At 41.5% G+C, this 17,769-nt stretch overlaps 1 protein-coding gene across 1 annotated transcript; it reads left to right on the top strand.

The window, feature by feature from the left end:
* Positions 1-559: 559 nt before the first annotated feature.
* On the top strand, positions 560-15,246 carry LOC120032283 (smoothened homolog). The gene is made up of 12 exons (XM_038978298.1): positions 560-1,143; positions 3,507-3,715; positions 4,296-4,505; positions 4,851-5,023; positions 5,424-5,643; positions 5,991-6,114; positions 6,221-6,313; positions 6,712-6,820; positions 7,729-7,914; positions 8,463-8,611; positions 13,563-13,700; positions 14,036-15,246. Exons 1-12 carry the CDS (start codon positions 879-881, stop codon positions 14,653-14,655), a joined length of 2,496 nt encoding a protein of 831 aa, XP_038834226.1. The 5' UTR covers positions 560-878; the 3' UTR covers positions 14,656-15,246.
* Positions 15,247-17,769: the final 2,523 nt, after the last annotated feature.

The raw sequence follows: 17,769 nt of genomic DNA, 5'->3' as shown, positions 1-17,769 counted from the left end.
GTTGTTTACGAAGCAGGTGACAATACCATTTGATTGTGATTGATTTGACGAATGTGTTATGTCAGAAATAAAGGCTCTAAATGAACGGACGATTAAACAAACAAGCATACGAAATAAAGGTACACAGATGGCTTTTCTACTGCAGTCTGTCCTAGCAGGAGAGAGATTGTTTTTGGTATTCCTATAAGGCATAGTCTTACCCATGGAGAGGGGGATGGGATGAGAGCGTTTTGTTACTTTGGCTCTCCCCCACCATGTGCATACCAGAGGCAGAACAAAATAGCAGACACGACTGCAAGCGAGAACAACAAAGACCAAACTCCATCAGACACATCGCAGAATTCTATAGGAATCCCCCAAAACGGTCTTTTTTTGGGATAGGCCTACATAGATCAAATGAAAATAGTTTTTTCAGCAAAAGAGGGGAAAGTGGGAGCGCGAGGGGGATGGAGCGCGTAGACTAGAGATCATGTTACAGTTTCAGACTTTTCACGGCAAATTGTGGGGGAGGGTGGATCTGTTACTTTGATTTCTTTTTAATAGGCATATCCAACAAAAACAGCGGAAGGAATAGTTCCACTTGATTTTAATTGAATATCATGCATGGATTTTTTCGTTTTTTGGTGGCGATCGGATTGTGTGTAGGGAATTCCAGTGATAAATCAAGGATTATACGACAAAATGCTAAATGAAAAAGTTCGGGACTGCGTGAAAACTGGGAAAACGTTTCGTTTCATTGTATCATAATGTTACATTCGGCATCAAATGAACAAGAGCACTTCGTGCTATTTTTATTAACGGTTACTTTTTAGATTACTGGAATACAAAGTATCATTTTTTAATTCCTGGAAACAAAGTTGCACCGTTGAATCTCCAAGATGTCTTCCCATGGCTGGAGTGCCATTGTTGGTGTGTTGGGGATGCTTTGCGTTTGGGCTGCCTCCTTTCTGGCTACTCATGCGGTAACGGTACAGAGAAACGAAACAATTTTCAATGATTTCTGCAAGAAAACTACAACATGTGAAGTGCTGAAGTATAATACATGTCTTGGGTCCCCACTACCGTACACGCACACGTCTCTTGTCTTGGCTGAAGACTCAAGTACCCAAGACGAAGCATTTGAGAAGTTGGCCATGTGGTCTGGTAAGCCTGTATTTGGTTAATAAGCATAGGTACAAAGGGGTCATGTTGTTCATTTACTGTAATTGAAATTAAATTAATTGACAAACGTATTATACATTTGTGTTGTGTTATTAAGTGCAGACCCCACTCCCTCTATTAGCATCGGATAAAATCTAGATGCTCATATTGTCATTTGCAAAAGGAAACGTAAAATAAAATCGATGCATTTTATACGTTGAACTTTCACTAGTGATTATTCATTGAACTTTCGCTTGTGATTATTTAGTCTTAACCTTGCCATTTGACATAAACATAATGTTCTATTATAAGTAAAAACAGTAGCACTATATAATATTTATGTAATAAGATGTATTACACTGTGCTATTAAACATTATGGTAGATTTGGTTATAGTCACATGCGAGGTCAGTAGGTTAATTGGTATAGTATAGCCTGTTAACTAGGCAATGAAATGTTGGGGGCCCCTCCAAATGGATAGTTTTTGTAATTACCAAATACATGGGAATAGGACTTTTGCAGGAAATGGGGGTTAAGAGCAAATAAAGAAAGGAAAATAAAAGATTCTCTGACGTGTTAGATATTCCTGCACATACATAAACACTCATTAGTGAGCCATCAACCTGAGTTTCCTTCCACTAATCCTCAGCTGATCTGTAGAGTGGTTCCCGTCCCCACTCCCCACCCCCACCATGGGAAAAACAACAGACCACACAACTAGTGACCTTCCAAGTGCATGATATTGTAACGCTAGCTGCCTCATCAAGAGGTTTGGAGCTCTTGGCGTAACAGCTGAGGTGTTGAGTTGAAAGGCACTGGACCCAGCTACCAATCCCAGTCAGGGTCAACGTCCAGGTCCTACTTATCTCCTGACCCTAGTGACCACCACCATCAACGTCCAGGTCCTACTTATCTCCTGACCCTAGTGACCACCATCATCAACATCCAGGTCCTATTTATCTCCTGACCCTAGTGACCACCATCATCAACATCAAGGTCCTATTTATCTCCTGATCCTAGTGACCATCAACATCCAGGTCCTATTTATCTCCTGACCCTAGTGACCACCACCATCAACATCCAGGTCCTATTTATCTCCTGACCCTAGTGACCACCACCATCAACATCCAGGTCCTATTTATCTCCTGACCCTAGTGACCACCACCATCAACATCCAGGTCCTACTTATCTCCTGACCCTAGTGACCACCACCATCAACGTCCAGGTCCTACTTATCTCCTGACCCTAGTGACCACCATCATCAACATCCAGGTCCTATTTATCTCCTGACCCTAGTGACCACCATCATCAACATCCAGGTCCTATTTATCTCCTGACCCTAGTGACCACCATCATCAACATCCAGGTCCTACTTATCTCCTGACCCTAGTGACCACCATCATCAACATCCAGGTCCTATTTATCTCCTGACCCTAGTGACCACCACCATCAACATCCAGGTCCTATTTATCTCCTGACCCGAGTGACCACCATCATCAACATCCAGGTCCTACTTATCTCCTGACCCTAGTGACCACCATCATCAACATCCAGGTCCTACTTATCTCCTGACCCTAGTGACCACCACCATCAACATCCATGTCCTATTTATCTCCTGACCCTAGTGACCACCATCATCAACATCCAGGTCCTATTTATCTCCTGACCCTAGTGACCACCATCATCAACATCCAGGTCCTATTTATCTCCTGACCCTAGTGACCACCATCATCAACATCCAGGTCCTACTTATCTCCTGACCCTAGTGACCACCATCATCAACATCAAGGTCCTATTTATCTCCTGATCCTAGTGACCATCAACATCCAGGTCCTATTTATCTCCTGACCCTAGTGACCACCACCATCAACATCCAGGTCCTATTTATCTCCTGACCCTAGTGACCACCACCATCAACATCCAGGTCCTATTTATCTCCTGACCCTAGTGACCACCATCATCAACATCCAGGTCCTACTTATCTCCTGACCCTAGTGATCATCATCCTCACCACACTGAAGTGATGAATGTGTATTATTTTTATCCAGACTGGTCTCATTCTGTATATGCTGTAGCCAGCACTATTATAGTTGTCATATCATACCGTACTTAGATAGTTGGCATGACAATGAATGAACAAACCCAGAGAGGAGTTTGATAAAGCACAAACAGGCTGGAGCACCAGGTTCGTGTTCATTAGGGCACACCGTAGCAAAATGTTTCACTGCAGAAAAACGAAAATGAGTGTTTCTTATGGTACCTACCTGCCAATTTCTCTCAGTTTAGGAGCATTCTCATCCATTTGGTGTCTACTGAAGTCAACCCAAGCTACATTATTGTCCCTCACCTCCCTTCTCACCCATGCAGGTCTGAGGAACGCCCCTCGCTGCTGGGCGGTCATCCAGCCCCTGCTGTGTGCCGTCTACATGCCAAAGTGTGACAACGGGCAGGTGGAGCTTCCCAGCCAGCACCTGTGCCAGGCTACGCGTCGCCCCTGCAGCATCGTGGACCAGGAGAGGGGCTGGCCCAACTTCCTCAAGTGTGAGGAGACGGACAAGTACCCCATGGGCTGCACGGTATGGTAGATGCTCTCACTATGCATGTGTCCAGATGGGGTTATAGGCCAATTATTGAGGGGGCTTCAGCACTGGGCACACACTGGTCTACTCCACGTTGTTTCCTCGTCATTTCAATGAAATGACATTGAACCAACGTGGAGTAGACGTTGAGTTGTAGTCTGTGCCCAGTGGGTGGCCCCTCCATGGAGCCACCCATCTAGTCAACAGGCTAGTGTCATTGTTTTTCAGAATAAAATGACTGTCGATATTATACTATATAATACTATAATATATTATATACAGTGCATTCAGAAAGTATTCTGACCTCTTGACTTTTGCACATTTTGTTACCCCTGCGGTGCCTTATTGTTATTATAAACTGATTACCCAACATAATTAGAGCAGTTCAAATAAATGTTTTGTCGTACCCGTGGTATACGGTCTGATATACCACAGCTGTCAGCCAATCAGCATTCAGGGCTCGAACCACCCAGTTTATAAAATACTATATAATATTGAGGCGTATGCCTCATATGAAAAATAGACCAAACAGAGTGACATTATGAGCTCACTGTGCCTTCCGTCCATGGTGAGACAGAACGAGGTGCAGAAGCTGAAGTTCAACACGTCGGGACACTGCGAAGCCCCCCTGGTGAAGACAGACGTTCAGGCCAGCTGGTACAAAGATGTGGAGGGCTGCGGCATCCAGTGCAACAACCCCCTGTTCACCGACGAGGAGCACTCGGACATGCACGCCTACATCGCTGTGTTCGGCACCGTCACCCTGCTCTGCACCTTTTTCACTCTGGTGAGCTTCACACGGCAGTGTTGTGGACAACATTACCCATAATTCCAAGTGTAACTTGCAGCTGTTAGCAACAACTTTTTTGACTTGACTTTTAGCTTTTATATTTGAGATTACAAATGGAATGAAGATACTGGTATTGTAACACACATACCATTCTTGTTCAGATAATGGGTTCATACTGCTTTTCACAGAAGTTGTCAAAACAATGCTTTTTATTATCTGATATTGTTAGTAATTCGTGGAGAACTATGTGTTTCAGTGAGTTGGCCTTTCTAAGGACAGCAAAAAGTGTTTTCCATTTATATTCATCTTTTCTCTCCTCTCTTTCCCTCTCTCCTTTCACAGGCCACCTTTCTGGCGGACTGGAAGAATTCAAACCGTTACCCCGCCGTCATCCTCTTCTACATCAATACCTGTTTCTTCATGGGCAGTATCGGCTGGCTGGCTCAGTTCATGGATGGAGCTCGCAAAGAGATCGTGTGTAAGAGTGACAACACCATGCGTTTAGGGGAGCCCTCGTAAGTGAAGGAGAACACTTCATATTTTATTGTCAATCAGTTGTGGTTTTTGTTTCTGACCCAACCCCCTGAGACATACACATACACTGTACACGCACACACACACACATTGAAGGGGTTGAAAGAAAGTGGGAGTATTATGAGATAAGATGTGAAAATACAATTTGAAGGAGTATTTATTGAATCTTCTGGTGAGGTTCGTGGGTCTTGTATTTAGCTAGTACAGGAGTCAGGAGGTTCGTTTTCACAAGTTCGCTTTAGTTCTCAAACTTGATTGGTTGGCTGATTGATTGACATTTTCAGACAATTAATAACACCCATACAGCCAATGCAATGGCAGTGTACACTTAAAAATAATTGAGTCATTAACTTCCTTCGCTCTCTCTCTCTCTCCATCCAGGTCTACCGAGACTCTGTCGTGTGTCATCATCTTCAGCCTCGTCTACTACTCCCTGATGTCTGGGGTGATTTGGTTCGTCATGCTGACCTACGCCTGGCACACGTCCTTCAAGGCCCTGGGCACCACCCACCAGCCTCTCTCGGGCAAGACCTCATACTTCCACATGGTCACATGGTCCGTCCCCTTCATCCTCACTGTGGCTATTCTAGCCACTGCTGAGGTATGGAACACCTACCATTTATTTTAGCCATTGAAAATAATAATTTCTGTGATTTGCGATTTATAATAATTATGATAATAACACATTATACATGCTTATGACAAGTCTCACAATGCGTTGTAACTGAATCTTAATGCTTTATACCAGCAGGCTTCAAGTTAAGTGTTACTGTGTTATTTTGCAATAGGGTAATCTCAAACAGTGTCTACAGTTTATTTATTTTCATGATTGTCTTTCATGATGGAAAGACAATGACTCAGAATTTCTTGTTTTTCAAATGATTTATCTCTTATGCCGTTATGCCATTCAAACACGTATGCGTTTCTGTTCTCTGTTGTTTGACACAGGTGGACGGAGACTCTGTCAGTGGGATCTGTTTCGTGGGCTATAAGAACTACCGCTACCGTGCTGGCTTTGTGTTGGCTCCCATTGGAGTTGTGCTTGTCATTGGTGGCTATTTCCTCATACGAGGTGAGTTCTCTTAAACCCAAAAACGAGACATTTTCATATTTCAGAATTTAAACGCTACCAAATAAACAGACATTCCCAAAGTGATTTCCTCTGTTTGTGTCTGCAGGAGTCATGACATTGTTCTCCATCAAGAGTAACCACCCAGGTCTTCTGAGTGAGAAGGCAGCGAGCAAAATCAACGAAACAATGCTAAGACTTGGTATGACCCCTTAGCTGTAAATCACCAGATATCCAGAGCCAAACCACTGGCATAACAGTGTAACAAACCTAGCTAGTGTTGAAAAGACAGATAACCACTTTCACAAGGGAGCTAGCTTTCTTGGAGCAGTGGTTAGATCCACTGCCTTTGGGTCAGGCGATCCTAGTTAGACCTAGCACTGCCCCCCCCCCCCCAAAATGCTACAATAGCATGCTAGAATAAACCTTTGATAAAGCCACTTAAATTGCCTCATCATAGATTGACTGTAGATTCTGTTGCACGATATATGTTATATAACACTTTGGTTTTATCTTCATATAAAGTATATTGTGTCCTGACTCCTGAGGTTTCTGGCATTTCAAATATCCCCAATCATTTGTGTAATTCCTCTTCATCAGGTATATTTGGGTTCCTGGCGTTTGGCTTTGTCTTAATCACGTTTGGCTGCCACTTCTATGACTTCTTCAACCAGGCTGAGTGGGAGAAGAGCTTCAGAGAATATGTGTTGTGAGTTCCTTTTCTCCTCATGTAGCCTACAGTAACCCGGAACTATATTCAACAGGTGTTGAGGACCTAAGGACTTCTGGGCCCTTTTGGAATACTCTAAAAAAATATATATATATATATTTTCTCAGAACATGGGAGTAATCACCAATATATGACATGACATAATTGATAAAAGCTTTGCCTTGGAAAGTTTCCTTACATCAATCCAATATGACAGACGAGGGATTACTTCAAGGAAGGGAGGAAGGAAATATGCATTTAAGAGTATTGGAACATGGCCCCAGTTGTATGATGTAGTAGGAGATTTAAGAGTATTGGAACATGGCCCCAGTTGTATGATGTAATAGGAGATTTAAGAGTATTGGTACATGGCCCCAGTTGTAAGGTGTAGTGGGAGATTTAAGAGTATTGGAACATGGCCCCAGTTGTATGGTGTAGAGGGAGATTTAAGAGTATTGGAACATGGCCCCAGTTGTATGATGTAGTAGGAGATTTGAGAGTATTGGAACAATGCCCCAGTTGTATGGTGTAGTGGGAGATTTAAGAGTATTGGAACATGCCCTCAGTTGTATGGGGTAGTGGGAGATTCCCAGCAGATGATGCTGTTGAGACTGGTGGTAACCACAGCCCTACCGGTTTGTTGTGCTGTGAATGCAGCCTTATTTCTCCACTCTGTTGACTTTGAGTGGACTGGTATGAATTTCACCTCAGAAATGTAAATTTCTCTTTCCTGTCTCAACAAGTAAACAACTGGTTAATGTCAACAGTTCAGTATGTGAATATGCCCCATTTATATAGCTTTACAGTGGGTGTGGGTATGTCGAGTATTTTACCACAGAAAATGCAACTGCCTGTGTAAAAAGAGCTCTTGAGGGTTGATTGATGAACGCTGCGCTGGTTTTGAACAGGTGCGAGGCCAATGTGACGATCGCTCATCAGACCAACAAGCCGATCCCAGAATGTACTATCAAGAACCGTCCCAGTCTACTGGTGGAAAAGATTAATCTGTTCTCCATGTTCGGCACGGGCATCGCCATGAGCACCTGGGTGTGGACCAAGGCCACTATCCTCATCTGGAAACGCACCTGGTGCAAGTAAGCAGCCATTTCCTTTAGAACACACACAGAAAATTAGACTGGGCGGCAGTCCCTTTGTAGCAAAAAGTTGTTGTCTTGTAGATAAAAGGTAAGAAAATAGTACATGAACTTTAACAACAATATTCCAAGTATGGAGTTACACATTTTATTATCTCTGAGGCATTCACACAGCATTATCTGAGTATTAAAGCTTAAATCCGCATAAGGTGAAACAGCGCCACTGTTCGCCCCCGGCGCATTTGTTATTATTTTTGTTTTGTTGATGAAACAGAGGAGAGGAGTACCAGCATCACAGACATTTTGTTTTCTTCAGTACATACTATGCTGTTCTATCGCACCTGCAATGATGTCTGAGCGAAAAAATACAATCTTCGTTGTTTGATGCAACTTCTTGGTTGTTGTAGTATCTCAAACGGACGTGGTAGTTTCACCAAGTACGGATTTCAGCTTTAATGTCTGCACAATTTACCGTGATTGCCACGTCAAGGGATACGTCAACATTGTCTGTCACATTGTCATTTATCTACTTGTTGTTCCTGTCATAGGGTTATCGGCCGTAGCGACGATGAGCCCAAGAGGATAAAGAAGAGCAAGATGATAGCCAAGGCCTTCTCCAAGCGCAAGGAGCTCCACAAAGACCCGGAGAAGGAGCTGTCCTTCAGCATGCACACTGTCTCCCATGACGGGCCAGTAGGTAAGTCCCCAAAGACCCGGAGAAGGAGCTGTCCTTCAGCATGCACACTGTCTCCCATGACGGGCCAGTAGGTAAGACCCCAAAGACCCGGAGAAGGAGCTGTCCTTCAGCATGCACACTGTCTCCCATGACGGGCCAGTAGGTAAGACCCCAAAGACCCGGAGAAGGAGCTGTCCTTCAGCATGCACACTGTCTCCCATGACGGGCCAGTAGGTAAGACCCCAAAGACCCGGAGAAGGAGCTGTCCAAAGGCTGAATTGGATGCCTCTCAGGGAAATGGCACATTTTAGTGCTGAACTGAAAATTCAAACATTCAAAATATATATTTTTTTATGCAGATGAAATGCCATATTTTTTTTTATCATTGAGGAACTCCTGGCTGATATTAATGGAGATTCCACTACGCTTCAATGTTACAACTAAAAGTGAATGTCATTGAGAAGTCTGTCTGACACTAGAAGTGAATGTCATTGAGAAGTCTGTCTGACACTAGAAGTGAATGTCATTGAGAAGTCTGTCTGACACTAGTAGTGAATGTCATTGAGAAGTCTGTCTGACACTAGCAGTGAATGTCATTGAGAAGTCTGTCTGACACTAGAAGTGAATGTCATTGAGAACTCTGTCTGACACTAGTAGTGAATGTCATTCAGAAGTCTGTCTGACACTAGTAGTGAATGTCATTGAGAAGTCTGTCTGACACTAGAAGTGAATGTCATTGAGAAGTCTGTCTGACACTAGCAATGAATGTCATTGAGAAGTCTGTCTGACACTGGCAGTGAATGTCATTGAGAAGTCTGTCTGACACTAGTAGTGAATGACTGAGTCATCAGATAATGTAAGCACTGAGGCGGCTGTGGCCAGCATGCTTGCTTATGTTGGAGGGACTGTATGAACTGTTAGTTATTGAAACACTGCAGGGGACTCCAGGGAGCCTTCTACTATATAAATAACCTCTTTGGGGTTTTTACTGAATGCATAGTAATGGTTGAGCTCTTCTACTGTATAATGGATAGTAATGGTTGAGCTCTTCTACTGTATAATGGATAGTAATGGTTGAGCTCTTCTACTATATAATGCATAGTAATGGTTGAGCTCTTCTACTGTATAATGGATAGTAATGGTTGAGCTCTTCTACTGTATAATGAATAGTAATGGTTGAGCTCTTCTACTGTATAATGGATAGTAATGGTTGAGCTCTTCTACTATATAATGAATAGTAATGGTTGAGATCTTCTACTGTATAATGGATAGTAATGGTTGAGCTCTTCTACTATATAATGCATAGTAATGGTTGAGCTCTTCTACTGTATAATGGATAGTAATGGTTGAGCTCTTCTACTGTATAATGAATAGTAATGGTTGAGCTCTTCTACTGTATAATGGATAGTAATGGTTGAGCTCTTCTACTATATAATGGATAGTAATGGTTGAGCTCTTCTACTGTATAATGGATAGTAATGGTTGAGCTCTTCTACTGTATAATGGATAGTAATGGTTGAGATCTTCTACTGTATAATGGATAGTAATGGTTGAGCTCTTCTACTATATAATGGATAGTAATGGTTGAGCTCTTCTACTATATAATGGATAGTAATGGTTGAGCTCTTCTACTATATAATGGATAGTAATGGTTGAGATCTTCTACTATATAATGGATAGTAATGGTTGAGCTCTTCTACTGTATAATGGATAGTAATGGTTGAGCTCTTCTACTATATAATGGATAGTAATGGTTGAGCTCTTCTACTATATAATGGATAGTAATGGTTGAGCTCTTCTACTGTATAATGGATAGTAATGGTTGAGATCTTCTACTGTATAATGGATAGTAATGGTTGAGCTCTTCTACTGTATAATGGATAGTAATGGTTGAGCTCTTCTACTGTATATAATGGATAGTAATGGTTGAGCTCTTCTACTATATAATGGATAGTAATGGTTGAGCTCTTCTACTATATAATGGATAGTAATGGTTGAGATCTTCTACTGTATAATGCATAGTAATGGTTGAACTCTTCTACTGTATAATGCATAGTAATGGTTGAGCTCTTCTACTATATAATGGATAGTAATGGTTGAGCTCTTCTACTGTATAATGGATAGTAATGGTTGAGCTCTTCTACTGTATAATGGATAGTAATGGTTGAGCTCTTCTACTGTATAATGGATAGTAATGGTTGAGCTCTACTGTATAATGGATAGTAATGGTTGAGCTCTTCTACTGTATAATGGATAGTAATGGTTGAGCTCTTCTACTATATAATGGATAGTAATGGTTGAGCTCTTCTACTATATAATGCATAGTAATGGTTGAGCTCTTCTACTATATAATGCATAGTAATGGTTGAGCTCTTCTACTATATAATGCATAGTAATGGTTGAGATCTTCTACTGTATAATGGATAGTAATGGTTGAGCTCTTCTACTGTATAATGGATAGTAATGGTTGAGCTCTTCTACTATATAATGCATAGTAATGGTTGAGCTCTTCTACTATATAATGCATAGTAATGGTTGAGCTCTTCTACTGTATAATGAATAGTAATGGTTGAGCTCTTCTACTGTATAATGGATAGTAATGGTTGAGCTCTTCTACTGTATAATGAATAGTAATGGTTGAGCTCTTCTACTGTATAATGGATAGTAATGGTTGAGCTCTTCTACTATATAATGCATAGTAATGGTTGAGCTCTTCTACTGTATAATGGATAGTAATGGTTGAGCTCTTCTACTGTATAATGAATAGTAATGGTTGAGCTCTTCTACTATATAATGCATAGTAATGGTTGAGCTCTTCTACTGTATAATGGATAGTAATGGTTGAGCTCTTCTACTGTATAATGAATAGTAATGGTTGAGCTCTTCTACTGTATAATGGATAGTAATGGTTGAGCTCTTCTACTATATAATGGATAGTAATGGTTGAGCTCTTCTACTGTATAATGGATAGTAATGGTTGAGCTCTTCTACTGTATAATGGATAGTAATGGTTGAGATCTTCTACTGTATAATGGATAGTAATGGTTGAGCTCTTCTACTATATAATGGATAGTAATGGTTGAGCTCTTCTACTATATAATGGATAGTAATGGTTGAGATCTTCTACTATATAATGGATAGTAATGGTTGAGCTCTTCTACTGTATAATGGATAGTAATGGTTGAGCTCTTCTACTATATAATGGATAGTAATGGTTGAGCTCTTCTACTATATAATGGATAGTAATGGTTGAGCTCTTCTACTATATAATGGATAGTAATGGTTGAGCTCTTCTACTGTATAATGGATAGTAATGGTTGAGCTCTTCTACTGTATAATGGATAGTAATGGTTGAGCTCTTCTACTGTATAATGGATAGTAATGGTTGAGATCTTCTACTGTATAATGGATAGTAATGGTTGAGCTCTTCTACTGTATAATGGATAGTAATGGTTGAGCTCTTCTACTGTATAATGGATAGTAATGGTTGAGCTCTACTGTATAATGGATAGTAATGGTTGAGCTCTTCTACTATATAATGCATAGTAATGGTTGAGCTCTTCTACTGTATAATGGATAGTAATGGTTGAGCTCTACTATATAATGGATAGTAATGGTTGAGCTCTTCTACTATATAATGGATAGTAATGGCTGAGCTCTTCTACTGTATAATGGATAGTAATGGTTGAGCTCTTCTACTGTATAATGGATAGTAATGGTTGAGCTCTTCTACTGTATAATGGATAGTAATGGTTGAGCTCTTCTACTGTATAATGGATAGTAATGGTTGAGCTCTTCTACTGTATAATGGATAGTAATGGTTGAGCTCTTCTACTATATAATGCATAGTAATGGCTGAGCTCTTCTACTATATAATGGATAGTAATGGTTGAGCTCTTCTACTATATAATGCATAGTAATGGTTGAGCTCTTCTACTGTATAATGCATAGTAATGGTTGAGCTCTTCTACTATATAATGGATAGTAATGGCTGAGCTCTTCTACTGTATAATGGATAGTAATGGTTGAGCTCTTCTACTGTATAATGGATAGTAATGGTTGAGCTCTTCTACTATATAATGAATAGTAATGGTTGAGCCCTTCTACTATATAATGCATAGTAATGGTTGAGCTCTTCTACTGTATAATGCATAGTAATGGTTGAGCTCTTCTACTGTATAATGGATAGTAATGGTTGAGATCTTCTACTGTATAATGGATAGTAATGGTTGAGCTCTACTGTATAATGAATAGTAATGGTTGAGCTCTTCTACTGTATAATGCATAGTAATGGTTGAGCTCTTCTACTGTATAATGGATAGTAATGGTTGAGCTCTTCTACTGTATAATGGATAGTAATGGCTGAGCTCTTCTACTGTATAATGGATAGTAATGGTTGAGCTCTTCTACTGTATAATGGATAGTAATGGTTGAGATCTTCTACTGTATAATGGATAGTAATGGTTGAGCTCTTCTACTGTATAATGGATAGTAATGGTTGAGCTCTTCTACTGTATAATGGATAGTAATGGCTGAGCTCTTCTACTGTATAATGGATAGTAATTGTTGAGATCTTCTACTGTATAATGGATAGTAATGGCTGAGCTCTTCTACTGTATAATGGATAGTAATGGTTGAGCTCTTCTACTGTATAATGGATAGTAATGGCTGAGCTCTTCTACTGTATAATGGATAGTAATGGTTGAGCTCTTCTACTGTATAATGGATAGTAATGGCTGAGCTCTTCTACTGTATAATGGATAGTAATGGTTGAGCTCTTCTACTGTATAATGGATAGTAATGGTTGAGCTCTTCTACTGTATAATGGATAGTAATGGCTGAGCTCTTCTACTGTATAATGGATAGTAATGGTTGAGCTCTTCTATTGTATAATGGATAGTAATGGCTGAGCTCTTCTACTGTATAATGGATAGTAATGGTTGAGCTGTCTTGTCTTCTTTCTCATTGGTAGCTGGCATCAACTTTGACCTGAACGGGGAGCCATCCAACGAGATGTCTTCAGCCTGGGCCCAGCATGTCACCAAGATGGTGGCCAGGAGGGGCGCCATTCTGCCGCAGGACATCTCTGTCACCCCTACAGGGACACCTGGTGAGAGCTGCCACCTGCTTGTTGACATTGTCTGACATCTGCACTCTTCTTTGAGTTCATTGCATTCTTTCTTGAAACGATAACAGGTCGTAGACAGTTGGATTGGTTAAAGCAATGGGATAAGGCCTTTGCTTTCACTTATCCAGTCATGTACAGATTCAAACAGGGCCTATGTTACTAGCCTGGTTAAGCCAGACTGAATGCTGCACTAACAATGGCAGTATTCAGTATTTTATAACCGGGCTACAGAATTGTCAGTTCAGCCACCAGTCTGATTTAATCCTGCTACCATGTTACCACTATGAGTCTGAATCTCACCCTGCTCTTTCACCCAGTTCCACCGCCAGAGGAGAGGAACAAGCTGTGGATGGTGGAGGCGGAGATCTCCCCTGAGATGATGAAGAGGAAGAAGAAGAGGAAGAAGAGGAATAAGGAGGCGCGCCCTCTGGAGGAGCTGGCCGAACACCAGGGCTACCGTCGGCGAGAGTTTGGCACCAGCTCGGTGCCACGGCTACCCAAGCTGCCCGGCCACAGGAGCCTGGTGGCCAATCTGAGGCAGCACCAGGAGGAAGCTGAGGACGTCCTTCCAGGCTCTTACTCTGAGTTTAGGCCCTCTCATCCCCTGCCCTACCAGGAGAGGTACGGAGGAGCCCTGGGGGCATCCTCTAGCCAGAGGAGCAGGTACCCTGACCTCAACCCCCTCTCCCTCAGCGACCTGCCAGAGGACCTCGGCCTGGGGCCTCGCTGCCGCCCCCAACAACCACCCCACTGCTTCTGGCAGCCCAATGGAGCGTTCCACTACTCCGGGGAGGTGGCGCCTATGGCAGGGGTGTCTGGGAGGACAGACTACGTGGGGAGGTCGCATGGGGGTCAAAGGAGGGCGGAGTGGGGGCAGATCCACTCTAGAACCAACCTGATGGAGGAGGAGCTTATGGATGCTGACTCTGACTTCTGAGAGCGACCATGTGTGGTTGTGGGGTTTTCTGTTTTTTTTACAGACTGTGAGAGAAAAGTGCTGGATACTTACACTTATGGTGCTCCTTTGTCACTGCCCAACAGTCAAGATGAAACAGGACTCAAGTCAAGTTAATTGGTCAGATCTGTCTCATTTAAAGGGAAGGGCTAAAGGAGAACTGATCAGGCCAAGGGTGAGTTTCATAAAAGCTTCTTGGCTTATATCCCACTGGGCACGAACTGGTTGAATCAACGTTGTTTCCACGTCATTTCAACCCCCCAAAATCTATGTGATGACGTTGAATCAATGTGGAAAACTGATTGTATTTGAAACAAGTCATCAACGTAAGGGCATTTCGTATTTCTTTCACCCAACCTTTAAGCTAAATCCAATGAAATGGTGACATTTGTTGTTGATTTCACATTGAATTCACGTTAGTTAACAACTCAACCAAATGTAAATCAAAACTAGACGTTGAACGGACTTCTGTGCCCAGTGGGGTGGCTCTGAATTTCTCTTAACAAATTACAGTAGCTACAGTTTCATAAAAATGTGTTTAAAAATCTATAGCTGCGTTTAGACAGGCAGCCTAATTCTGATATTTTTACCACTAATTGGTCTTTTGACCAATCAGATCAAATCTATTCACATCACATATTTTTCAGAGCTGATCTGATTGGTAAAAAGACCAATTAGTGAAACAAATATCAGAATTGGTCTGCCTGTCTAAATGAGCAAAATTAATTGAATAAAGCACTTTTCTGTTCTACAAGTGGTCTGGGTCTATAGTTGTGGAGAGAAATAGTACCTCGTTAGCTACAGCTTTTGGGAAACGCCTCCCAGACTAGTCAATGCTGTGTGATTTACCGAAAATCATTCCACTTGTGGCATTGGTCAGAAAACGGACATGACCACCCATGTTGCAACAACTAACTTCTGTTGTCAGAAACATTTCATTGAATGATGGCAGCAGAAGAGGCAGCTCAACTCAACTCAAATTGGATGAGGGTCACCATCACTGACATGATCCCGGGTCACTATCTCTTGGATCAGATATCACTCTTGTTGATTTCAGTCTCATAGCCAATCATTCATTATATGACTTCCAAGACTCTTCCAGGGATCTTGTCGTTCCCTGAGTCATTTCATGCATCTTAGGGTTCATGTAAGTCGTGTAAAGTGGCTTCCTTGTCTCTTTTCCACGTCATTGCTGACTTTAGAAAATGTAACGGCTGTCATAGTCGTTCTCCTCCTCAGACGAGGAGGAGCATGGATCGGACCAACACGCAGAGTGGTTAGTGTTCATTATTTAATGAAAGTAAAACAGAACACTTCAAGACACAAAACGTAACCAAACCGAAAACAGTCCCGTGTGGCACGAACACTGACACGAGATACAAACACCCACGAAACCCAGGCTGCCTAAGTATGATTCTCAATCAGGGACAACGATTGACAGCTGTCTCTGATTGAGAATCATACCCGGCCGAACACAAACATCCCAACATAGAAAATCAAACATAGACAAACCCACCCAACTCACGCCCTGACCAACTAAATAAATACAAGAAAAAGGAAAACAGGTCAGGAACGTGACAGAAAACTGGACCGGTGAAAACTAATTCCATGTAGGCGTTCTCCATATTGCTTTCAACTAGCCTGTGTTAATAAACAAAATATTACTAGATCTGTAACGATGGAGAGGAAGCCACTTTAGATGATTGACATGCAGCCTCATCTGATGCAGAAGCTATCAGGCTCTGGAAGTTCAATGTCTTTGTATATCATCGTCAACTAGTAGTCTGTACTTTTGTCGCAAAAATATAGAACTGTTTTTATATTGCCTGGTGCAATCACACAAAAGTGAGCTTTTTTCACCTGAGGAGAAAGAGAATTGATTAGGTTTTTATACCAGTGGAAATGAAATACACCACTGAGTGGGAATCAATCACTTCATTTCTTGAAAGTGTTCTTGCACATGTTAGCTACATCAGTTAAATTGTTACGTTTTTATTCTGTACAATTGTATTAAAAAGGGTTATTTTTTTACTGTAGTATGTAGTATTTCCACATTATTTTTTACTTTATTGTCAGCAGTGCTTGACTTGGACTGAAATACAGTAGGTGCCGGTACTCATTTTACATGCTGGTACTGTTTTTATTTAGGTGCAGGAGCTCCACAATACTTTTCAGCTAATATTCTATAAGAAGAACAGGAGCTCAAGCAGTAGAAAAATGTGAGGTGCCGGTACTCAGCTCCGGTGAGCTCCTGCCCAAGTTAAGCATACGTGTAGACAACCTTGGCTATACTTTGTTGAGTTTTCTGTGTTTTTATTGTGCTATACATTGCGTCATGTTGTCCTAGAGTTGAGCAAAACACCTTTATTCTCTTTGCTTGTAATTATCTGCTACAATTTCTAAATGCATGCTTCTTGTGCTTCTCTCTCTATGTGTAGTGCACCTATTCATTTATTGGGACCTAGGACGCAGTGGAGGCTGCTGAGGGGAGGATGGCTCATAATAATGGCTGGAATGGAGCAAATGGAATGGCATCCAGCCATTACCACAAGCCTGTCCTCCCCAATTAAGGTGCCACCAACCTCCTGTGCAAGGATGCAGCATACTTGTACAAATCTAAGTTGTTATACTGTATGTTTGGTTGGTTTTCTGTGCTGAGGTACATTACAGATTTGCTCAGCAAAAGGGAAACGTCACTGAAGCTCGTGATGTAGTTGTACCGATGCTGTAACCAAAGTAATTTAGTATTAGTGTCTTTGCGTCACACTCACAGCAGAATAAAGATGGTGCCGAACTACAGATGTAGAATCTTAATTTGATCAACCTGTTGCAGGAGAAATTTAAAACTTGTACTGCATTTGAGGTTTAAAACGGCTTCTGAAGTTTGTAATTTCCACTTTGACTTGATTTTCGCTTACGAAAAATGGATCAACCGCTACAAAAATTGTCATTAATTATAATCCACATAATAACTCACATTTCCTGTTGCTGCAGGATTATGTTTCTGCTGTAGCAAACTGGCTCAAATTAAGGTCCTACATCTGTAGTGTCAATGTTATGATAGTCCTATTAGCTAATGTGTATCAGAGATTATTT

The sequence above is a fragment of the Salvelinus namaycush genome, chromosome 38 (assembly GCF_016432855.1).
Source record: "Salvelinus namaycush isolate Seneca chromosome 38, SaNama_1.0, whole genome shotgun sequence".
In the NCBI taxonomy this organism is placed as follows: Eukaryota; Metazoa; Chordata; class Actinopteri; order Salmoniformes; family Salmonidae; genus Salvelinus; species Salvelinus namaycush.
The sequence above is the reverse complement of the archived record's forward strand: the minus strand, read 5'-3'. Positions and strand labels throughout refer to the sequence as shown.

Bases quoted from the DNA above. Each gene is read 5' to 3' on its own strand.
- LOC120032283 (XM_038978298.1), top strand. From the start codon at position 879: ATGTCTTCCCATGGCTGGAGTGCCATTGTTGGTGTGTTGGGGATGCTT. The intron at 3,716-4,295 runs GTATGGTAGATG...ATGGTGAGACAG, and splicing joins AGTACCCCATGGGCTGCACG to AACGAGGTGCAGAAGCTGAA. The intron at 5,644-5,990 runs GTATGGAACACC...TGTTTGACACAG, and splicing joins CTATTCTAGCCACTGCTGAG to GTGGACGGAGACTCTGTCAG.